At 30.1% G+C, this 18576-nt stretch overlaps 1 protein-coding gene across 1 annotated transcript in view; it reads left to right on the plus strand.

Annotated features, from left to right (window-relative positions):
- The window catches only part of LOC129950497 (titin), a 164305-nt gene that overhangs the window by 91128 nt on the left and 54601 nt on the right, over positions 1-18576 (plus strand). The window contains exons 3-6 of the mRNA XM_056062434.1: positions 7996-8091; positions 8168-8421; positions 8498-8644; positions 11541-11624. Coding sequence (XP_055918409.1) covers positions 7996-8091; positions 8168-8421; positions 8498-8644; positions 11541-11624 — 581 coding nt within the window. The remainder of the gene's footprint in view (positions 1-7995; positions 8092-8167; positions 8422-8497; positions 8645-11540; positions 11625-18576) is intronic.

The following is an 18576-nucleotide window of genomic DNA, read 5'->3' on the forward strand; positions in this document are numbered from 1 at the left end:
ATTTGTTGGTTTAAATGGTACTTTAATGTTAATTCACAACTTATTTGTTCTGCGGTATAATAAAATCAAGCTTCAAACCATATACCAAATCCACTACAGTAGAAGTGGTACAAGGGGTGTATACGCATTTTTAACTTCCCATAGGAAGTTATTGTAATGGGTCCGAATTGTCGAATTGAAAATTTGGATTTTAAGAAAGATGTCTGTGTGTGCGTGCGTACGTACTTTCGCACTTAAGTTTTTTTCGTGGTCCATAGCTCAAGAACCCGAAAAGATATCGTCTTAAAATAAATTTTGTTACAAAGATAATACCTAATGTAGAAGGATGCAGAAAGGGCTCTCAAGAAAATTGCGTGGGTGGTTTTTTACCATAGCAGTTTAATAAAAAGGGTGAATCTTTTGGTTATCCTTAAATATCTTACGAACCAATGACGTGATACCAAACAAGTATATTTTTGAAAAAATCAACTAACGGTTTTCTTATAATTTAAAAAAAAAAATTTTAAAAAGTTGTCACACCGAAAATTTTACGATTATAAAATGATTTTGATAAAAGTTGGTAAAAGTTTATTTTCAACACAAACATCTTTTCAAAACTTTGAGATATTGGTTTCAAACTACTTTTATCTATGAAAAATATTGTTTTCAAAATTCAGTAAAAATTTGCCAAAAATCGAAGTGACAGTTTTTTTTAACAAAAAATAAAAACTTAAAAGAAATTTTAACAAAATGAGGCAAACATTGATTTTCGAATCAAATATCTTTTCAACATTTTAAGATATTGGCTTTAAACTACTTTTATCTTTTAAGAAATATCGTTGTCAACATTCAGTTAAATTTTGAGAAAAATCTAATTGACAGTTTTTTTACAAAAAAAAATAAAAACCCAACAAAAAAACAATACTAAAACTTGGTAAAAATCTACTCAAATAGCTTTTCAAAAATTTAAAATTTTGTCTTCAAACTTTTTTATTTCACAGAAAACATTGTTTTCGATATTCAGTATTTTGTTTTTAGATCCAACAGTCCGTTTTTTTCTATAAAAAATAAAATCTACAAGAAATAGTTCACAAATTTGGTAAAAATTGATGTTCGGTTCTTGATATCTCTCAAATTAATTTCATTCATCCAATTTGGAAAAATTTAAGAAATACTACTTAAATTAGTAAAAAATTGTTTTCGACTAAAAATCTATTTAACAGAACTACATCTTCAAACTAAACTATTTCTTTATCTTTATATAAAAAATATTGTTGGTAACTTTAAAATTTTGAAGAATAATTCAACTAACAACTTTTTTAACCCTACACGAAAACCTACAAACTTTTAATCAAGACAAATCGACAGACGGGATGGGAAGTTATCAGTGTGGTCACATCCCAGCCTTTTTTTTTTCTTTATTTCATTGTCTTTTTAATAAAACTTGGTCTACTTTTACTGATGACATATCTGTTGTTCTAAAGCTTGATTTTATTATACCGCTTCGTTAGGTCTTCAGATATAAATAAACACAACCCATTTTGTCACTCCATTTTCCAAACATCTTATTGATTGATTACTTCGATGATATTGGATAGTTTGAATTGTTTCCGGAATTTTGACATAACATGCGTCGTTCTTAGTTTTTCAAGGTGGCAAAAGACGCCTAATAGCACGATTTGGTAAACTGCATTAATCCTGTTTGAACTAGATATCATCTAAATCCATGTCTACAATTTCCGTAAAATATTTCTCTGGAACTTCTCAGAGTCTGCTGACCAAATAACTTAATTGTTTAAGAAAGATAATGCCACAGCTCTACAATTGCCACCAAACTATCACATAAAATGTGGAAAAAAAGAAAGAAAAGATACTGCTTTAAAGTCCAAACCAATTTGACCTTGCTGAAACCATTCTATAGAAATCTCCTGAAACTTTTACGAGAAACGTATATGAAATGTTGCAATCGAAGGCTTTGGTTAATATTTGTTTTCACAGAAGCCACAAAGATCATGTGTGTTACGTATTCACTTAATAAATAAATTGGGTGGCGCAACAGTCCGTTTGAGAACTAGGGCCTAGTGACTGACAACTCTCAACCATTCCTGTGTGCGAGTACTGTTGTCAGGAATGGAAAGGACCTCCAGTTTTAAGGCGAATCAACGGCAGATTTTAGAAAGTACTTTTTATGACCAGAATTATTCTTGGTGAATTTTTCAATTCCTCGCAAGAGGCAGTACCCGTGAAAAAAACTTTAGGTGGCACAAGCAGGGATGGAACCCAAGACCTCACGCTGTCAGGGTTTCAAACTTGAAACAGCTGTGACTGTCAAAATTACCTATTTAAAAAGAAAGGTCACAGGCTGTCATCTCATATCAAATAAAACCCTTGTATCAGCAAAATTGTACTTAGGGTTCCTTCCATACTCTTACGGCACAACCTTAAAGGAGCTTTTAATGAAAAGTTACGTTTGAATAAATCATTAATTTTAAACTTTTATCAGTCTAGAAGATGTGCAATTTCACACGCCTTACATGTGGCCTTAATTTTTGCATCAGGTGAATTTTTATTTTCGATTCAATTAGTTGATGCGATAGGCATAATATTTTCTCCAATTTCTTTTTTCCTGATTTAATTGCATTCAACCTCGTGGTTGAAGATATTTTACTAGGTTTACACTTTTTACATCAAGGCAGAAAAAATATGTGCAGAGATGCACAACACATCACCTTCACCGCATAACAACCAAATCAAATCACAACAACAGCAACACTAACAACTATTTTGCTTCCTTAATTAAGTTTATTAATAATAGTAAGTGAAATTGTTTTTATTATTCAATTTGAGTTGAGTCTTGCAATCAATGATGGCAATGCATAGTGCGAGAGGTGAGAGTTACAAGGTAAAAAATAAATTGGTAACTTCGGCACTACCGACCGCACCGCTTCATGGCGGCGCGAATTTTTTAGTGTGATACTATGTTTGATGTAGAGTTTACGTAGAGTAGACTTGTAAGCTTTGTAATTTTATGTTTGGAAGTTAGGTAATAAAATATGTGTTGCATTGATGAGTTGTCTTGCTACATATGGGATGGAAATTAAATCATGTAATTTATGTTTATACACATACATATATTTTAATTTATATGGATTGAAATTGGTTTGAAAAGGTTTTTTAAGTTAGCTTGTTTAGTTGAGTGATTTGATGGAATAAGTCGTTAGTTACCGATTGGCAGCTATACCTTACCTAATTGAAGGTACTATGGTTAAGATGGAGCAAAGCACCAAAGATCCACATATCTTACGACATGAATTTATCTTAATTTGTAATTGGATTTTGAAAAAAAAATAAGTAATTAGTAGACAAATAATCAAGCTCGTTTTTGTAACACAGGAAGTATATTTTTATTTAATTTATTAACATTACGGCATACATCGTTTGTACATATCAGACCAATTTATTGGACTTTTTTCTGGTGATATTTCTTTATTAAGTTGGTTGAGGAATTATTGTATATTCATTTTGTCACATTGACATAGTAAGAAATTCTTTGGTATTGCACCAACAATTCATGGAAAATTAAAGTCTTAATGATCTTTAACTACGAACCATATTTATATGAGTTATTTTTCGACATAAACTCAATTTTATTTTGAGTTTAAACTGTTCGATTGGGCATGGTCATGTTTGTAACCAATCCAAATAGGTTTAACTTCAGGTTAAAGATTAAACCATTGTTTATTTTCTTTATTTAATATTGTTTTCGTAAAATGTTTTAGTGGATGTTAGTTCACTTAGCTTCTTATACTTGTTACTAAATTCACACCCTTGTCCTTTGGTATTTTAGCAATAAATAAGCTCATTCAATTCATATCGCGACACTAGTGTCTAATTTTGATAATACCTACTAGTCATATTAAATTGTGTAGTTTAATACTTCAAGAATTCAATGTTACGACAAAACCCATACTACCAATCCCGCTATCCATCCAACCAAAACATTGCTTGAGGGCAATGATTTATGTCTTTTGTTGTTTTACTGGTATTTTAACACATACAATTCTGCGTCATGATGGAACTTCTAGGAACGCACATCAGTGATTCTTTTTTCAGTCGCACATCAAGAACATAGAATGTTTACGCAGCTCTGTCTTTCTTTTCATTTTAATATTAAACTCTAAAAGATCAATGTGCACCAATATCCATGTTTTCCTATCACTTCTACTGGGTTTAAAAATTATAGATAGCTGAATGTATAACTTTATTTTCAAAAGATTTTCCAAAAAAGGATTATCGCTGGTTTAACGTTGGACGCTTTTAAAAAGTAATATAAGTAAGAGTAGCAGTATAGCTGTTAAGAATGTTGAGAAGTTGAGAATGAGAAAGCATGCGGCTGCCAAGAAATTTTCTTCTGTACGTTTTGAATACTGGGCAGGTTCCAATAAAGTGCATGGTATTTTCCGATTCATCCATATTACATAATGTACATATTCCATCTGTATCTCCTTGAAAGACTCTTCCATTAAGTAGCCCGCAGCGAACTTCAAAAATAATATAAATCATATCACGTGAATTGGAGTCATCAAAGTAGTTCGGTATGCATCAAGTTTCAATATTCATCGTGAAATTCAGTCCAGTGTTTTTCTTATGTAAACTGGGCCATTCAAGTAGATTCATGTCAAAAGAAAAATCTAACGAACATCCATGGAAAAGATCCAACCATTCCTTAGCCCAGAAGATTTGCTTGATTCGTCAAAATGTTGGGTAATCTATTATTAGGAAGATTTAGATTTCGTCTTATGTAAGAAAAATTTAGCTGGAGGGACGTTAGAAAACCATTCGGTAAACTTGTTTCAATGTGCAGAGCATAGTTAGGCGTATTATCGGGCAGTAAAAAGCATCTTTTCATGAAGAAACGTTTCAATTTTTCGACTTGGTTGTATTCGCGATATACCTAAACTTGAGCATTATACAACATAATAGTTTTTGAGGCGTCATTATATATTTTAAAATTTGTCGAGTGTTGGACGGTATTGTCTCGCAGCAGTCTCGACCACGTTGCATTGATGGAATTTTTATGTTTTAATTAAACACTACGCTAAGATTTTTGTATTGATTAGACACCTTTATTTCTGAATTATTGTAATACCATTTTTCGCACGCTGCTCTTCTTTCACCATTGCGAAATATTACTATTTCCAACTTATCAAGATTTATTTCAAGATTTCATTGAAGCCAGTAAGTCTTAAAACCCTAAAGTTGCAAATTGGAAGGATTATTATCTGACAACAGTACAATATCGTCTGCATATAAGAGGGTATTAATTTGAAAACCGTCTAAAACAATACCGATCGGAAGTTCCGCATGAAGATCATTTAAAAACAGAACGAAAAAAAGGTAGCTTAGCACACATCCTTGACGAACACCTTTATTAGTGGGAAAGAAGTCTGACAAATACGAACCATCCCAAACAGCTGCAGTACTATCCTTATAAATAGGCAGAGTCGATAACTTATAAATAAGAGCATTCCTGTCAATGCTATCAAAAGCAGCCTTAAGATCCATGAAAAAATGTAGTTTCTTCTTTTGGCAGAGTTGAAGTTGAATTATACATGAAAGATTATAAACTTGGTCCACAATAGAATAGCTGGTTCTATATGCAGCTTGAAATTCATTGATGATGTTGTTTTTTTCTAACCAAGCTGACAGTCTGTTTAAGAGAACTGCAGTTAATAGCTTATAGAACGTATCGAGAAATGAAAGTCCTCTTTCTCCTCCTCCTTTTTTGAACAGTAGGTATATAATGGATTTTCTAAAAGATAATGGTAGCGTTGCAGTTTCAGAATTCTCAGTGAACAACTTCTGTGTTTCTTCAATAAGAGATGGACATGCATTTTTATAAAATTCATACGGTATTCCATCAAAACCAGGAGTTTTCAAATCTTTTGATGAATATATCTCGTGAAGCTCAATGGGGTAATCTAACTCTGGAACATGTCGCTGAGGAAGAGCGTATGATATAATAGCTGAATCATTTGATTGCGAGAGTATGCATTTTAAATTCATTTACTTTTTTTGACGTTGTGGTTTTAATCACAGACAATTATTTCAACATTTTTCGTGCTTACAAATTAAATTTTTGATCTAAAATTTTTAGACTAATGGGTAGATTTACATGTCTTAGCAGTATTTCATAAGTATTGATAACACAACATGACCTAACCGGAAGTGTTGCAGCTATTCAAATTGACCGAAGTTACTTAAAAAATAAAGATTCTTACAGAAAAAAACTTGAAGAAAGGTAAAAAGAACACAACAACAGAAGCTTGAAGACGAGCAGTTTTCCGATGGTGTGTGCATATCTAAAACAAAAAGCCAAAAAAAAAAATTCAATTTCCCCGGGCTTTGGCTTCACGTTTTGCAATTTAAGAAAATAAAAAGGTGTTTAAAACTTCATCAAAGTCGCGAAGGCGGTGTTGTGATATGGCATATGGAAAGCTGTCTGTTGTGATGGAACAGTAAAGCTTGATATGGTTACATAAAAAAGATTTGGATAATCCTTTTAAATTTTTTTCCCAACATGTTATGAAAGTAGTTAGCATCAACAGATTGCACAAAAACCCTCAAAATTTGAAGAAAAAAATCTTAAAAGTATTTTCAAAAAAGTGTGTGCGTATTCAATAGACGCGGAGTGTATATTTCGAACAAAGCTCTTTAAATTCGGAAACCAAACAATAACTTCTAAGTCGCTTCTGTTTAGACCCATGATTGTGTTTATTGTAATAAACTCACCCCAACCTTTTAACTAGTTTCCAAAGAAAAGTCTTACGTGGAAAAATGAGACCCTGCAACACAACTGTTTACAATCTAAGTAAGTAATACATAAACGGAAGCATACATCGTGACACATAAAGCTCGGTAGCTGTGCACAAGTCACCTATTCTGCATTAGGAACCGTCTGTATGGTAGCCAATATGACCACATTTACTTCGGGGAGATAGCAAAGATTTAAAGTTTAAAATTTGTATTTCCAAGCTACCAAAAAAAGTATCAACGTTAATGTAATTTTATTTTGGCTTTACAAAACAACACATTTGTTGAATCAAAGTTAACTTAAATCCCAGGCTTAAACATTCAAATCCTAGTTCATGACACATTTTGCTATATTTTCAAATTCATTGGTGAGTGGTCTAATTAAGTTTCATTCAAATTTTGATTTCTCTTCATTTTTTTATTGTATTAAGTTCAAGTGAAAGCGATTAAGTGTCAAACTATTCCACACAAAAATAAAATATTCTAATATATTCCTTCTTTCTTTTTATATGTTAATAAAAATAAAATTTCATCTCGAAAAACCTGAAATACTTTAAAATAAGGAATTCCCTAGAATATTAAATATTCCAGTACTGAAATTAGTCAAGTCATTGTACTGAATTGATCAAAGATGTTGTTTATGTTTATTATTATTTTTATTATTGTTTTATAAAATTAATAAAAAAAAATATTCTTGCAAACTTTGCATACAGATATTTTAATTCAGTATGAACCTAAGTCAGTAATAAATTTATTTTAATTAGGAACGATACTTTTACTGATTCATCAGAAATTTATTCTTTCACAGTTAGAATTGTTAATAAAGATGTCAATAAATTTAACAATCTAACACAAAGACATAAAATATGACAAATAAATAAAGTTTTACTTTTATTCTAATCTGCAAATTAAAATCAAAACCATTGAGGAAAGTTTCTCATTAAATTATTCATAATTCTTACATCAAAATAACCACAGCAGATCGTAAACAAAAACCGCTACGTAATAATAATCTTCAATCTTACGATATAACCAATGGAACATGAGACCTTGATCTTGACTTTCAATTATTGCAAATCAATTTAAAGTGCAGCGAACTTCATGTTCATGCTGCCACGGGCGCTGGTGTCGTCGGATTTCTATCTTTACACACAATAAACAATTTTTATTTATAGTGTCATTTCGTTTATCTTTTCTTTTCAGCCGCATCGCAGAACGCAATATAAACAAGAAGAAAAAAGATGGCCAATCTGTGTGCAATGTTTGCTTCACACAAATCGATACCGATGATTCAAAAACGTAAGTACTCACGCTCCAAAAATATACCAGAAATTCCAGTGATTTATGTAATTACTCCAAACTTATTCCTTCACAGATGCGTAGCGTGTTATTCATGTGCCAAAAATGTTTGCCGGGGTGAAAAATGCTCCGAATGGGTCCCACACGATGGCGAATGGAGATGTCAGTTGTGTGCCGCCCAGAGGGATTCCTATGGCAAGGCATCCACATGGGTGCAGGAACAGCAGGCTGTGAAGAGGGCCAGTTTGACGGAGTGTTCTTATCCGATGCGTGCAAGGAGTGAAATATACATTCCACTGTGTGATCCCAATGAATCAGCGTTTTTATGTAGTGAGTTAAGTCGACATTAAGATAACGGCAACTGATTGGAATTTTTGTTTTGGAATTCGTTTTTTCTTGTCTCTAGATTTTGAAAGTGTAAGCGAGGTCGCATCACCAATTAATCCAAACCAAAAACAGCACATCCGGGAGTATATTGAGGAGGTGTTGGCTGAGATGATTGGGGGATCTTTGGGAAATTCAACAGTGGAGCAGATTTCTACAAACAAAGACTGTAAGTAGGCAAATACAAAATTCAATTTAAAATACGAGCACATTTTGTTGCATATTTTTCGGTGCAAAAACAGTAGAAATGTACGATGGCAGTAAATATAGCTTTTAGGCTGGCAGGCAAGACGTCTATAAATATACAGTATGGATGACAAGATACATTTTTAATTTTTAATTTGTATTTAATAAAAAAAGAAGTACGAAATTTTGAAGTATATAAGTTTAGTCTTAAGAAACTCGTTGAACTATTAGATTTTGTAATACAAAAAGTTAAGAACATATTTTGGTACTTTAAAAAAGATGACAAACTCAAAAACAAGAAGATGTATTACGTTGTTTTTTAACAAATTTGTCTACAGTTTTTAGTTTTTCAATTATAAGGTAGTAAAAAAATGCCTATAAAATCTCTAAAAGTTTCTGCTAAGGATGTTTGAACACATGTTTTGAGATCTTATATTTACATATTCCACCATAATTCAATGGAATCTTAATTTTTGTTTAAAAATATTACTATTCTGTTAGTGGAATATCTTTTAATTACAAAACGGTTAAAGTTATCTGAAAGACCGATTCATTCAAACAGGACTCTTAGCCCATGGTCTTCAGTTAAACAGAGTGATAGGTTCTTTTTTAATACATGCACGGGAGGTTCCCAATGCCGATTGCATTCCAACCGGAGCGGGTCGAAATGCTTTATTTTAAAATACTGTAAGGTCAAAATTCTGTATCATACTGTATCTCAAAATGCTGTGTTGTCAAAATGCTGTGTTGTCAAAATACTGTATCTGATAATACTGTATCTCAAAATTCTTCTTCTTAAAATGCTGTATGAGCATTATAGAGAACAACAATGTACATGTACATTATATCATTTATTGAAACTCCAAACAAGTAAAAAACAAAATACATTAATAAGTCATACCATAAATAAGCAAATAATATTTATTAGTGACAATCTATAAATTGTACCTATATACAAATGTATTTACAACAACAACAATTCAAAAAAGTGAACACTTTTTTACATTATCAAAACGATTTTTATTTGTCAGCCTATTTACAGCATTTTAAAATACAGAATTTCAAGATACTGAATTTTAACATACTGAATTTTGAGCTATAGTATTTTGATCATTTTTGTACATACAGTATTTTAAATACAATATTATAATCCATACAGGATTTCGAACCCAAACCCATTCCACTGAAGGAGTTGGACATCTTTGTATTCATACTTCATTGAATCAGTAGTAATATTTACATTAAAATTAAGTTTTTGTGGATAAAATAAATCTTAAATAATTCTTCGCTCTTCTAGTCATAGCCTCTTCCAAATAATTAAAGCTAGTTTAATTTAGCTTAAAATTTAATTCATGTAAATAAAAAGTAAAATTAAACACTAAAAATGTATTTAAAGATTTATTCATCTACAATTATGACAGGCTTTAAACGCTTAAAAACAATAAAAAATTTATAGGATAATATGCATTGGCTATATAATTTCTTTTAAGGTGTGAAGCACTTACCCTATATAACGGGTGTTTTGTTAGACGTGTGGTTTTCAGTCTAGCATTACTTTTTTTGAAGTTATGTTTTTTGTTTTGACAGCTGTCATTTGATTTCCCCTCAGTTTGTTTTGCTTTTCCATATCTAATCGATAAATAGAAGTCACATGTCTTTGCAGATAAGACCTCATACGGCCAGAATTGTTGGCAAAACCAAAATAGGGCCACAGGCGGCCACTTGTAAAAAAATTAAAACTAAGGGCCGGTTATAGCTATCAGTAAAATCTTTGTTTTGTTGTTCAAAAACTAGAACATGTTACAGATTTATTTCTAGCAAAAGATTAATGCAATAAGGTGAATACTTTATTCAATTATTTTTTACAAAAAAAAGAACGCATTTAAAGTTTTATTTAAATTATAAATCCATTCTAATTGTCAAAGTAAAATAAATCCATTTCGTTTTATTGTTGGTGTTCCAATTTTTGATCACATCATTAAAAATTTTACTGTTGAAAGCAAAGTAAAAAAATGTCCCAGGCGCAGATCTCGATGTTATGATCGAAAGAAACCAACAATTTAATGATGTGAATTTACCAATTACTATAAACGCTCATCAGTAAAACATTTCAGATTGCCCCTGTTTCAAATTTTACTGATAGATTTTATTGATAGCTATAACAACAATAAAGCTAAATTCTTGGACATAACTTTAAACTATATGCGTTTTATTACTACTTTAAGACCACACGTCTAAAAAAAAGAAAACCCCGTACAAATTTTTGAGATTCCTGGGTAAACCTATATTTCAATTTTGTGTAGAACGTACTACTGAAAGATATAATTTTATTTCCAAGACTGTTCTGATCAATCTGTTTATCTACACATATAAAATAAAGTTCAAGTTCGGCCTTTCAGGCTTTGGCTTCTAGTTCAAGCTATGAATGGGTAGTCTAAGCTTTTTCTTGAAAAACTTCTTACTTATTTTTATCTACAAAGCACAATAACAGCTTAATTGTTAAAAGCATTAACTTGCAGCCCAATTTTTTCGCAGAAAATTGATGCGAAATAATATTCAGCAAGTTCTTGAATGAATACATCAGATTTCAAAAAATCAAATAAAGTGATCTTATTACAATTTGTATAAATATATCCAAACTTTGTGGAACACAGATTAAAGAAAACGTGTTGTATCAGGTAGAGACTTATAAACTTTAACAGCAATATATTATCTATAAGAACTGTCAGTTGTCGACATTTTTCAAATATATTATGCACAATTTTATTATTACATTATTTAACTTAATGACATTGTACTTACAATTTTTCTTCTTTTTTCAACTTATTTAATTTAATTTTAAAATTTATATTAAAATTGTTTTGTATTAAAATTTACAGACATCAGACTTTTTGATAAATTTCATGAAAATTTAAGTCGACATTTTATTGTGCTAGAACATTTTTTATATCGATCCTTTGAAGGTGAGTTTACACAGAGACTGTACGTTAAAATAATACCGCACAAAAATGCTGCATGCAACACAGTTTTACCAATATAATAAAATATTAAATTTTAATCGTAATTTATTATTACAATTAACAACTAACTTATTAACTTATCGAATTTATGAATACGAAAATATTTTAAAACCACTTAATATCTAATTTCAATCAAAACTGTTTTAAAACATTGTTTTGAATTTGAAATTTTTAAAATTGTCATTTAGTTAGTTAATTAATTAATTAGTTCGGTCTGCTCAAAAATTTGTACTATTTAGTGTCTTTGGAGTCGAATAAGAACCGATGGTGATGATGATGATATTCTTCCATTTATTATTGATTGTAAATATTTTCTATGATTTTTCAACAAAGGAAGAGAACGGAGACAAAAAAGCAATCACATTCACTGAATTCTTTTAATTTTCGTTTCGTGTATAGAATAATAAGGTACCTACACTACGCAGGCATATTCCAGATCACAGAAATTGTTATGAATTCTTATCCGGGCTTATACGCTCAGAAAATGTAAGTTTCGAGTCTAAAACTACACCCAAGTTAGTAAAAACACATACTTTGCACAGGGAAAAAGTTCCAAACATGCAGTCAAAAGCAATTGGGACTCTCTTGGGTGTAAAACTCATGGTTTAAGATTTGTTAACATTCAAAACAAGACATTTTTAATTGCAGTATTCCCTAAATAATATCAAGTCTTCTTGCAAAAGTAGGCATTCAGATGTAGTGTTTTCATTTTGAAAAGCTAAATGTCATCAGCATATACATATAAGGACAGGAGAATTGTGTATGATCAAAACCAAGTCGTTTATAAATAGTATTAATAAGATTGGGCCTAAATGGCTGGCCTGGGGAAAACCTAAGTTTTCAATACCCGTGTTTTATTGGAAAACCTATCCATAGTATAGAAGGGTTTTACACGAATAACAAAAACAATATTCATATTATGAATAACACCGATAAAAGTTGGAGTAGAATCTTACTATGGATGGGTTTTTAACATTTATACGAGTCTCGAATGGATCTTATGTGACATCGTGCTCAAATGATGGTACAATTGATATTGCATTTGTTTTGTGCATTTGGAATTATGTATGTGTTTTCCATTGGATGTGGATATTATTTAGTTTTGTTAATGAAAATGGACTTACTGGTCTTATTTTGAAAGAGAAAACAATAGAAAATATAATTAAGTTTTGCTATGTTTAAACCAAAGGTTTATCTCCATTTAGATGAAATAAATCTTTTTGGTGTTTCCACCGCACAAAAAGATTTAAAAATGATTAAGTTTGACAGCACTTTCTAAAAAGCAAATGGTGTTTCGATGTTTCTTATGAAGTGCAAGTGAGATAGTTTGATTCGTGTTAAACAATGAAGAACTGATTAGTTCAAAATCATATAAGAATATTTTACCTACTACATGTCCATTTTTTTCTTTTTGTAGTTTGATTAAAACAAAACTACCTTTTTTACACAAACATGAAAATAATCACACCATAATGCATTACCTGTTAAACAAACTCCTTCACACTTCATCGCAAATTTTGACTCGACTTAGATCTCCGAATCGAGTGAAATCAAACTCATTTCAACTCGATTCAGGTATATAAAGAATTGAGGCGATCTTCAAGCACGCTTCAACACTACATGTTAATGTAGTAGTATACGAACAAACCAATTCCTTGAAGTACCTAATTGTTAAATGAACTTTTTTTATAGAATCTCAATTTCCAGACGTTTTCTTACCATATCTTCTTGAAAGTTGTCAATTTTATTAGTTTAAGTTAGTTTTGTTTGCTTACATTTGATTTTCACAAAATTTTCTTCTATTTATGTGTTTTTTTATTATTATTCTGACAGATCTTCTTTCAGTTATACCAATTTTTAAATACAAAAATCTGACTACTGCGGATCGTTTTGTTGGGAATTTCTTACTGTACTATATATGGAATACCAAAAAAACATAAAACATAAATAAATTTGAAAGTATAACACTATCTTGTCTTCTAAATATGTTAAAATCCAATTTATGCCGTTAAAACCTTGAAGAAACAGGTTAAAAATGATTGTTTTATGACATCAAAAACGCTTTATTAAGATCTATGAATACAAAATCTGCTTTCTTACGTGTCTAAAAACAAAAAGTTTTCCAGATAATTAGTAAAGGTGAACTTTTTAAAGATGTTTTACAGCGAAAACATAAATGGTACGACAAATATGAAACGAATTTTATCTCAAAATAGAGGATGGCACGCAATCAGACGAGAACGAAAACACTCATCTAGTTTTATTATTGCATTATAAATTATCTGTTAATTGAAATACAGAAGCAAACACCAACAACTAAATCTATGATCAGACTTCTGATATCGCTTAAACCTTACTCCAATACTTATTTAATAACTTTCACTTTAGTCTTTAATCGAAATGCCATTAATTATTTTAAGCACTTCTTAAATATGTATATATGAACCTTACCTAATAATGTTTTGAGCTTAATAGGCCTCATAGCCCATCAACTTTTTGATTGTTTTAAAAGAAACCTACAATTTTATGCCGAATCCAAACGGCTAATCTAAGGTGCACACTTTTATAGAAGAAGCTATTTTTGTCATTGCTCTCAATTACAGTTATAAGAAGCATTGCCTTTCAAAAAATAATTAGTAAAGGCTAGGAATTTACTCTATCTATATGACTCACAATCTAGGTACATACTTTGTTATCAGGGTAATTTAATTAATCATCAAAAATTTGGTAACTATATATTTGCAAGTTTGAACAATTTTCTTTTTTCAACATCATGCACCACAATATGGCTACGTGATTTTTTTTTAGCTGACGATAAACTATTTTTCGTGACTAGCTAATTTCATATATAAGGTCTTATGTTCTATGTTATCATCTTATAGATTTTTGATAAAGCTAATAAGTATTAACATTGGTTTCGCCCCTGACCGTCCAAGAAGCAATAAAACTCGTACATACTCGATCTTCTAAATCTGATAAAAACACAAAAAATGTTCGTACTATCCAAGTTTGTATAGAGGTTATCAAAAAGAACCATAATCTACCTCATTTTGTTATTATGATTTGGTCTAATCAATAAATTTTATTAATTAAATTTCTAAAGACTGAAATTCCGTAAGATCAAACATCTTTTCCATCATTCATCGTATTTGACTGCTTTGAAGAATTTCTCTTTATTTATTTTTTTTGAATTTCCACACCAATGAATGACCGTTTCACTCAAGTAGTTTTTTCGTTAAATTACATTTTAAGCATATTTTTGCCTAATTGTTCAATATGGCCTCTTAAAAATCTTGCAATACTGATAAGTTTAGTAATGTCTGTGTGTTCTTTTGAAAAAATCTTCAAAAGAGCGCCAAAGCTCTTATCATTTTGTTACAACAGAAAATAAAACTTTTATCAAAAAGCAAACTCACAATTATTGTGCATAAAGTAACTACCTACGTCTTAGCGATTAATCATCACAATTTTTTGTTGTTTTCTTTTTTTTAATAACTAATGTAGGTAAATATATCAAAATGTTAAGAATTTATTCAAGGTATACTTAGGCCAATAAATGTATGTACAAACATAGATACTCGCTACTCACCTGTCACTTTCATTCTTTTCTATTTATTACGTTTTGTTTTATTTTTGGTAAATAAACAACCCTAACCTTTAATTAAAATGAAACCCTCGGATTAATTTAATACCAACTTACAAGGTCATTGCTCAATTTTCTTGAATTTAAGTTAGGGCAAGACCCTCTTATTATTTGAAAATATTTTTGTTTTTTGGCTTGAAATCGAAGTACCTGTAGAAATGTGGCTAATTAATCGAAATTCCTAAAGTGTTTTTCTCAATATTGATTGACCAAATTTCTATACGAGTATTTGGCTTTTGGTATAAATTGAAGCTATTTTATACTTGAAATTGTTATCTTTCATTGAAAATACCACACAACAAAAAAAACTATACGCTCAATGAAAACTGACATCATTTTTAAGAAAACTGTGTTAACAGTCAGGGGCTTGAATAAATATTTTCTGAAATTGGTTTTACTTTTGCCAAAGAAAACAACTAAAAGAATTATTTTCTCCAAAAAATGTTTATGTTCCAATATGATGTAGTTAAAAGTCGTAGACGGAATTGTATTAAACATCAAATGCTTAAAAACTATTTTAAATAAACTTAAAAAGTTCTTAAGTCTGCCAACATAATGCACTTACATCCATGTTTATAACGTGTTTGAATAAGAGGTTTCACACCGATGACTTCTCAATAATGTCCTTGTAAATGATACATATTTTTTTTAAGACAAATTTTTATTTGATACATTTCAATCAAATACAATAAACAATTGAAGTTTAAGCTGTTTTTAGTCAAGATATTCGTAACATTAAAATAATTTTATTGAATTTTTGCCAGGATTTTATTTTGTTTGTAAGAAAAACTGTCATTATTTTTTTTGTTTTTAATAATGTTTTTATCACAGCAATTTTAAAAAAGTGACTAGTTTGCTTAAATAAATAAATTAGGTGGTGCAACAGTCCGTTGAGAACTATGGCCTAGTGACTTACAACTCTCAACCATTCCTGTGTGCGAGTAATGCTATCAGGGATGGAGGGGACCTACAGTTTTGTACGCCGAATCCGAACGGCTTATTTGGGAAAGCACTTTTCATGACAAGAATTACTCTTGGAGGATTTGTCAATTCCTCGCAAGAGGCAGTACCTGTGAAACAACTTTTTAGATGACACAGGCTGGGTCGAACCCAAGACCTCTCGCATAACAGTGCATAGCGCTAACTATTATGCCACGGTACTACAAATTTGGTTGTTATGTTAAAAAATTACTACTTGATAATGGTTTTTATGCATAAACAGAAACTTCAAAAAAATATTTGTAAACTTGAATATATTACGAACAAAAAGTGAACAATTTTATTTATCAAAAATGTAGGTTTCTTACATCTGGTATAATTTTTAGAAAAAACGTAACCGACCATTTTTTAAAATAAAAAACTAAGAAAATTAATACTAAAAATTTGTAAAAATTGATTTGCTAATCGACTATTTTGGCAACAGCCTAGCCTATTGTTGGAGGCCTAAATTTTTACTAAGTAGTGTTTTTTAGTATATAAAGCAATTCAGAATAATGAATTTAGCAAATTTATAAAATTTAAATCAATTTCGTGTTTTTAATTTTAAATACAATTTTTCGAGATAGTGAGAAATTGGTAAAAATGGATTTTTACAAACATTTAAGATCTACTAAAAATACGTCTATAATGATTTTTTATAATGGTAAACTATGAGTGTTGACCGCATTCGGGTCGCTTTTTTTAATTTATGACAATTTTGTGTGACCCAGGGTAAAATTCAATTTTTTTTGTGGTCTCCGAATTGTTCAATGTTTTAAAATTACTGAAATTTTTAGGAAAATATTTTTGTTTTACATATCACCCTGCTAAATATTTTCAATATTTGTATGGCCTTGACATTTTACATTCAAACTAGAAGCAAATTATTCAAATAATTAAACATTTTTAAAAATCAATTCCAAACTATTACCAAGTTAAATGGCACAAAAAGGTCATGAAAAGCAATTCAATATCAACAATTTCAGTGTTTGGTACAAAATTCACAATAGAGCATTGGCTTTTGCCGTCAGCCGAAAATAAGTGTGTTCTTTAAATAAATATGTCAGTAAAGTTTAAATAATGTTTTTGACCATCTAGTTTTACTATTAAGAAAATATATAGATGTGTTTATTTAGAATGCTTCATTCATAATTTGTTGCCGGTATTTTAGTGCAGTTTTTAGGAAGTTATATAGAAGATTCCAGTTTTCTCCCTTGAAGATTTGCAGGATTTCGACAGTGTATTTTTGTCCCAGATTGCTCTTCTTATTGGGCTTAGTATGGCACAGTAACCCACGAGGTGTTGTACATCCTACATCCCTTACTCTTAAGTTGCACATAGTGCACTCCACATCTTTTTCATTGATGTATGGCAGGTAATTTAAGTATAGTAGTTCTCCCCTGGTTTTAAAAATGGTAGATATAATATCTAGGTGAAATCTATCATCAAAATAATTCTTCGGACCAATTTCATGCTTCAATATCAATATAATGCATAATGTGTGATGTAAAAAATAACTTTATTCATCATATTTTTCGTCGCAATAAAAAAAAAAAAATAGAGTGGGATGCAAACCACATTGATAAATTCCCTTCCGTACCCGTTTGAAGTGAACAAAATTGAAGCCATCATAATACTTAAATCAAACTGATTTCTTATTATTTTTGTGGTGTTTTTATAGATTTTCGAATCTTGTAAAAAAGTTATCAATTTAATTTTTCTAAAACACTAACATATGATAAAATGAGTCTTTATTCAATATCTGATTTTATTCCCGACATTTTAAGTCGCAAACCAAATTGTATCCAAATTTTTAGCAGAATACATTTTGGATTTTCTAAGATAATTACCTTACGTTAACAACAAAATTTTGCATAGAATAAAATAATTTTGAAGTCAAAACCCTTTCTTACCAATTTTCGTATCTCTTTTTGTAGACTTTGACTTAAAAAAAAAAAACAAATGTTGGATTTTTAAAAAAATAATATCTTTTATAAAATAAAAGTAGTTTGAAGATAATATCTTTGATACCTGAAAAGTTATTTAATTCTAAAATCAAGTTTTACTAACTTTTAATCGTGTTTTCTTTAAGTTTCTTAGGTTTTTATTCAAAACATGTTACTTAGATTTTTCTCAAAATCTTCAAAATCTTGTCAAAAACTATATTCTTTGACACGAAGAATATTCGAAGGGACCAGTATTTTTGTAAGTTTTTCGTGTTATAAAAAAACCTTTAAGCAAAATGTTCACCTTCTTTTTAAATTGCTATAGTAA

The sequence above is a fragment of the Eupeodes corollae genome, chromosome 3 (genome assembly GCF_945859685.1).
Source record: "Eupeodes corollae chromosome 3, idEupCoro1.1, whole genome shotgun sequence".
Taxonomy (NCBI): domain Eukaryota; kingdom Metazoa; phylum Arthropoda; class Insecta; order Diptera; family Syrphidae; genus Eupeodes; species Eupeodes corollae.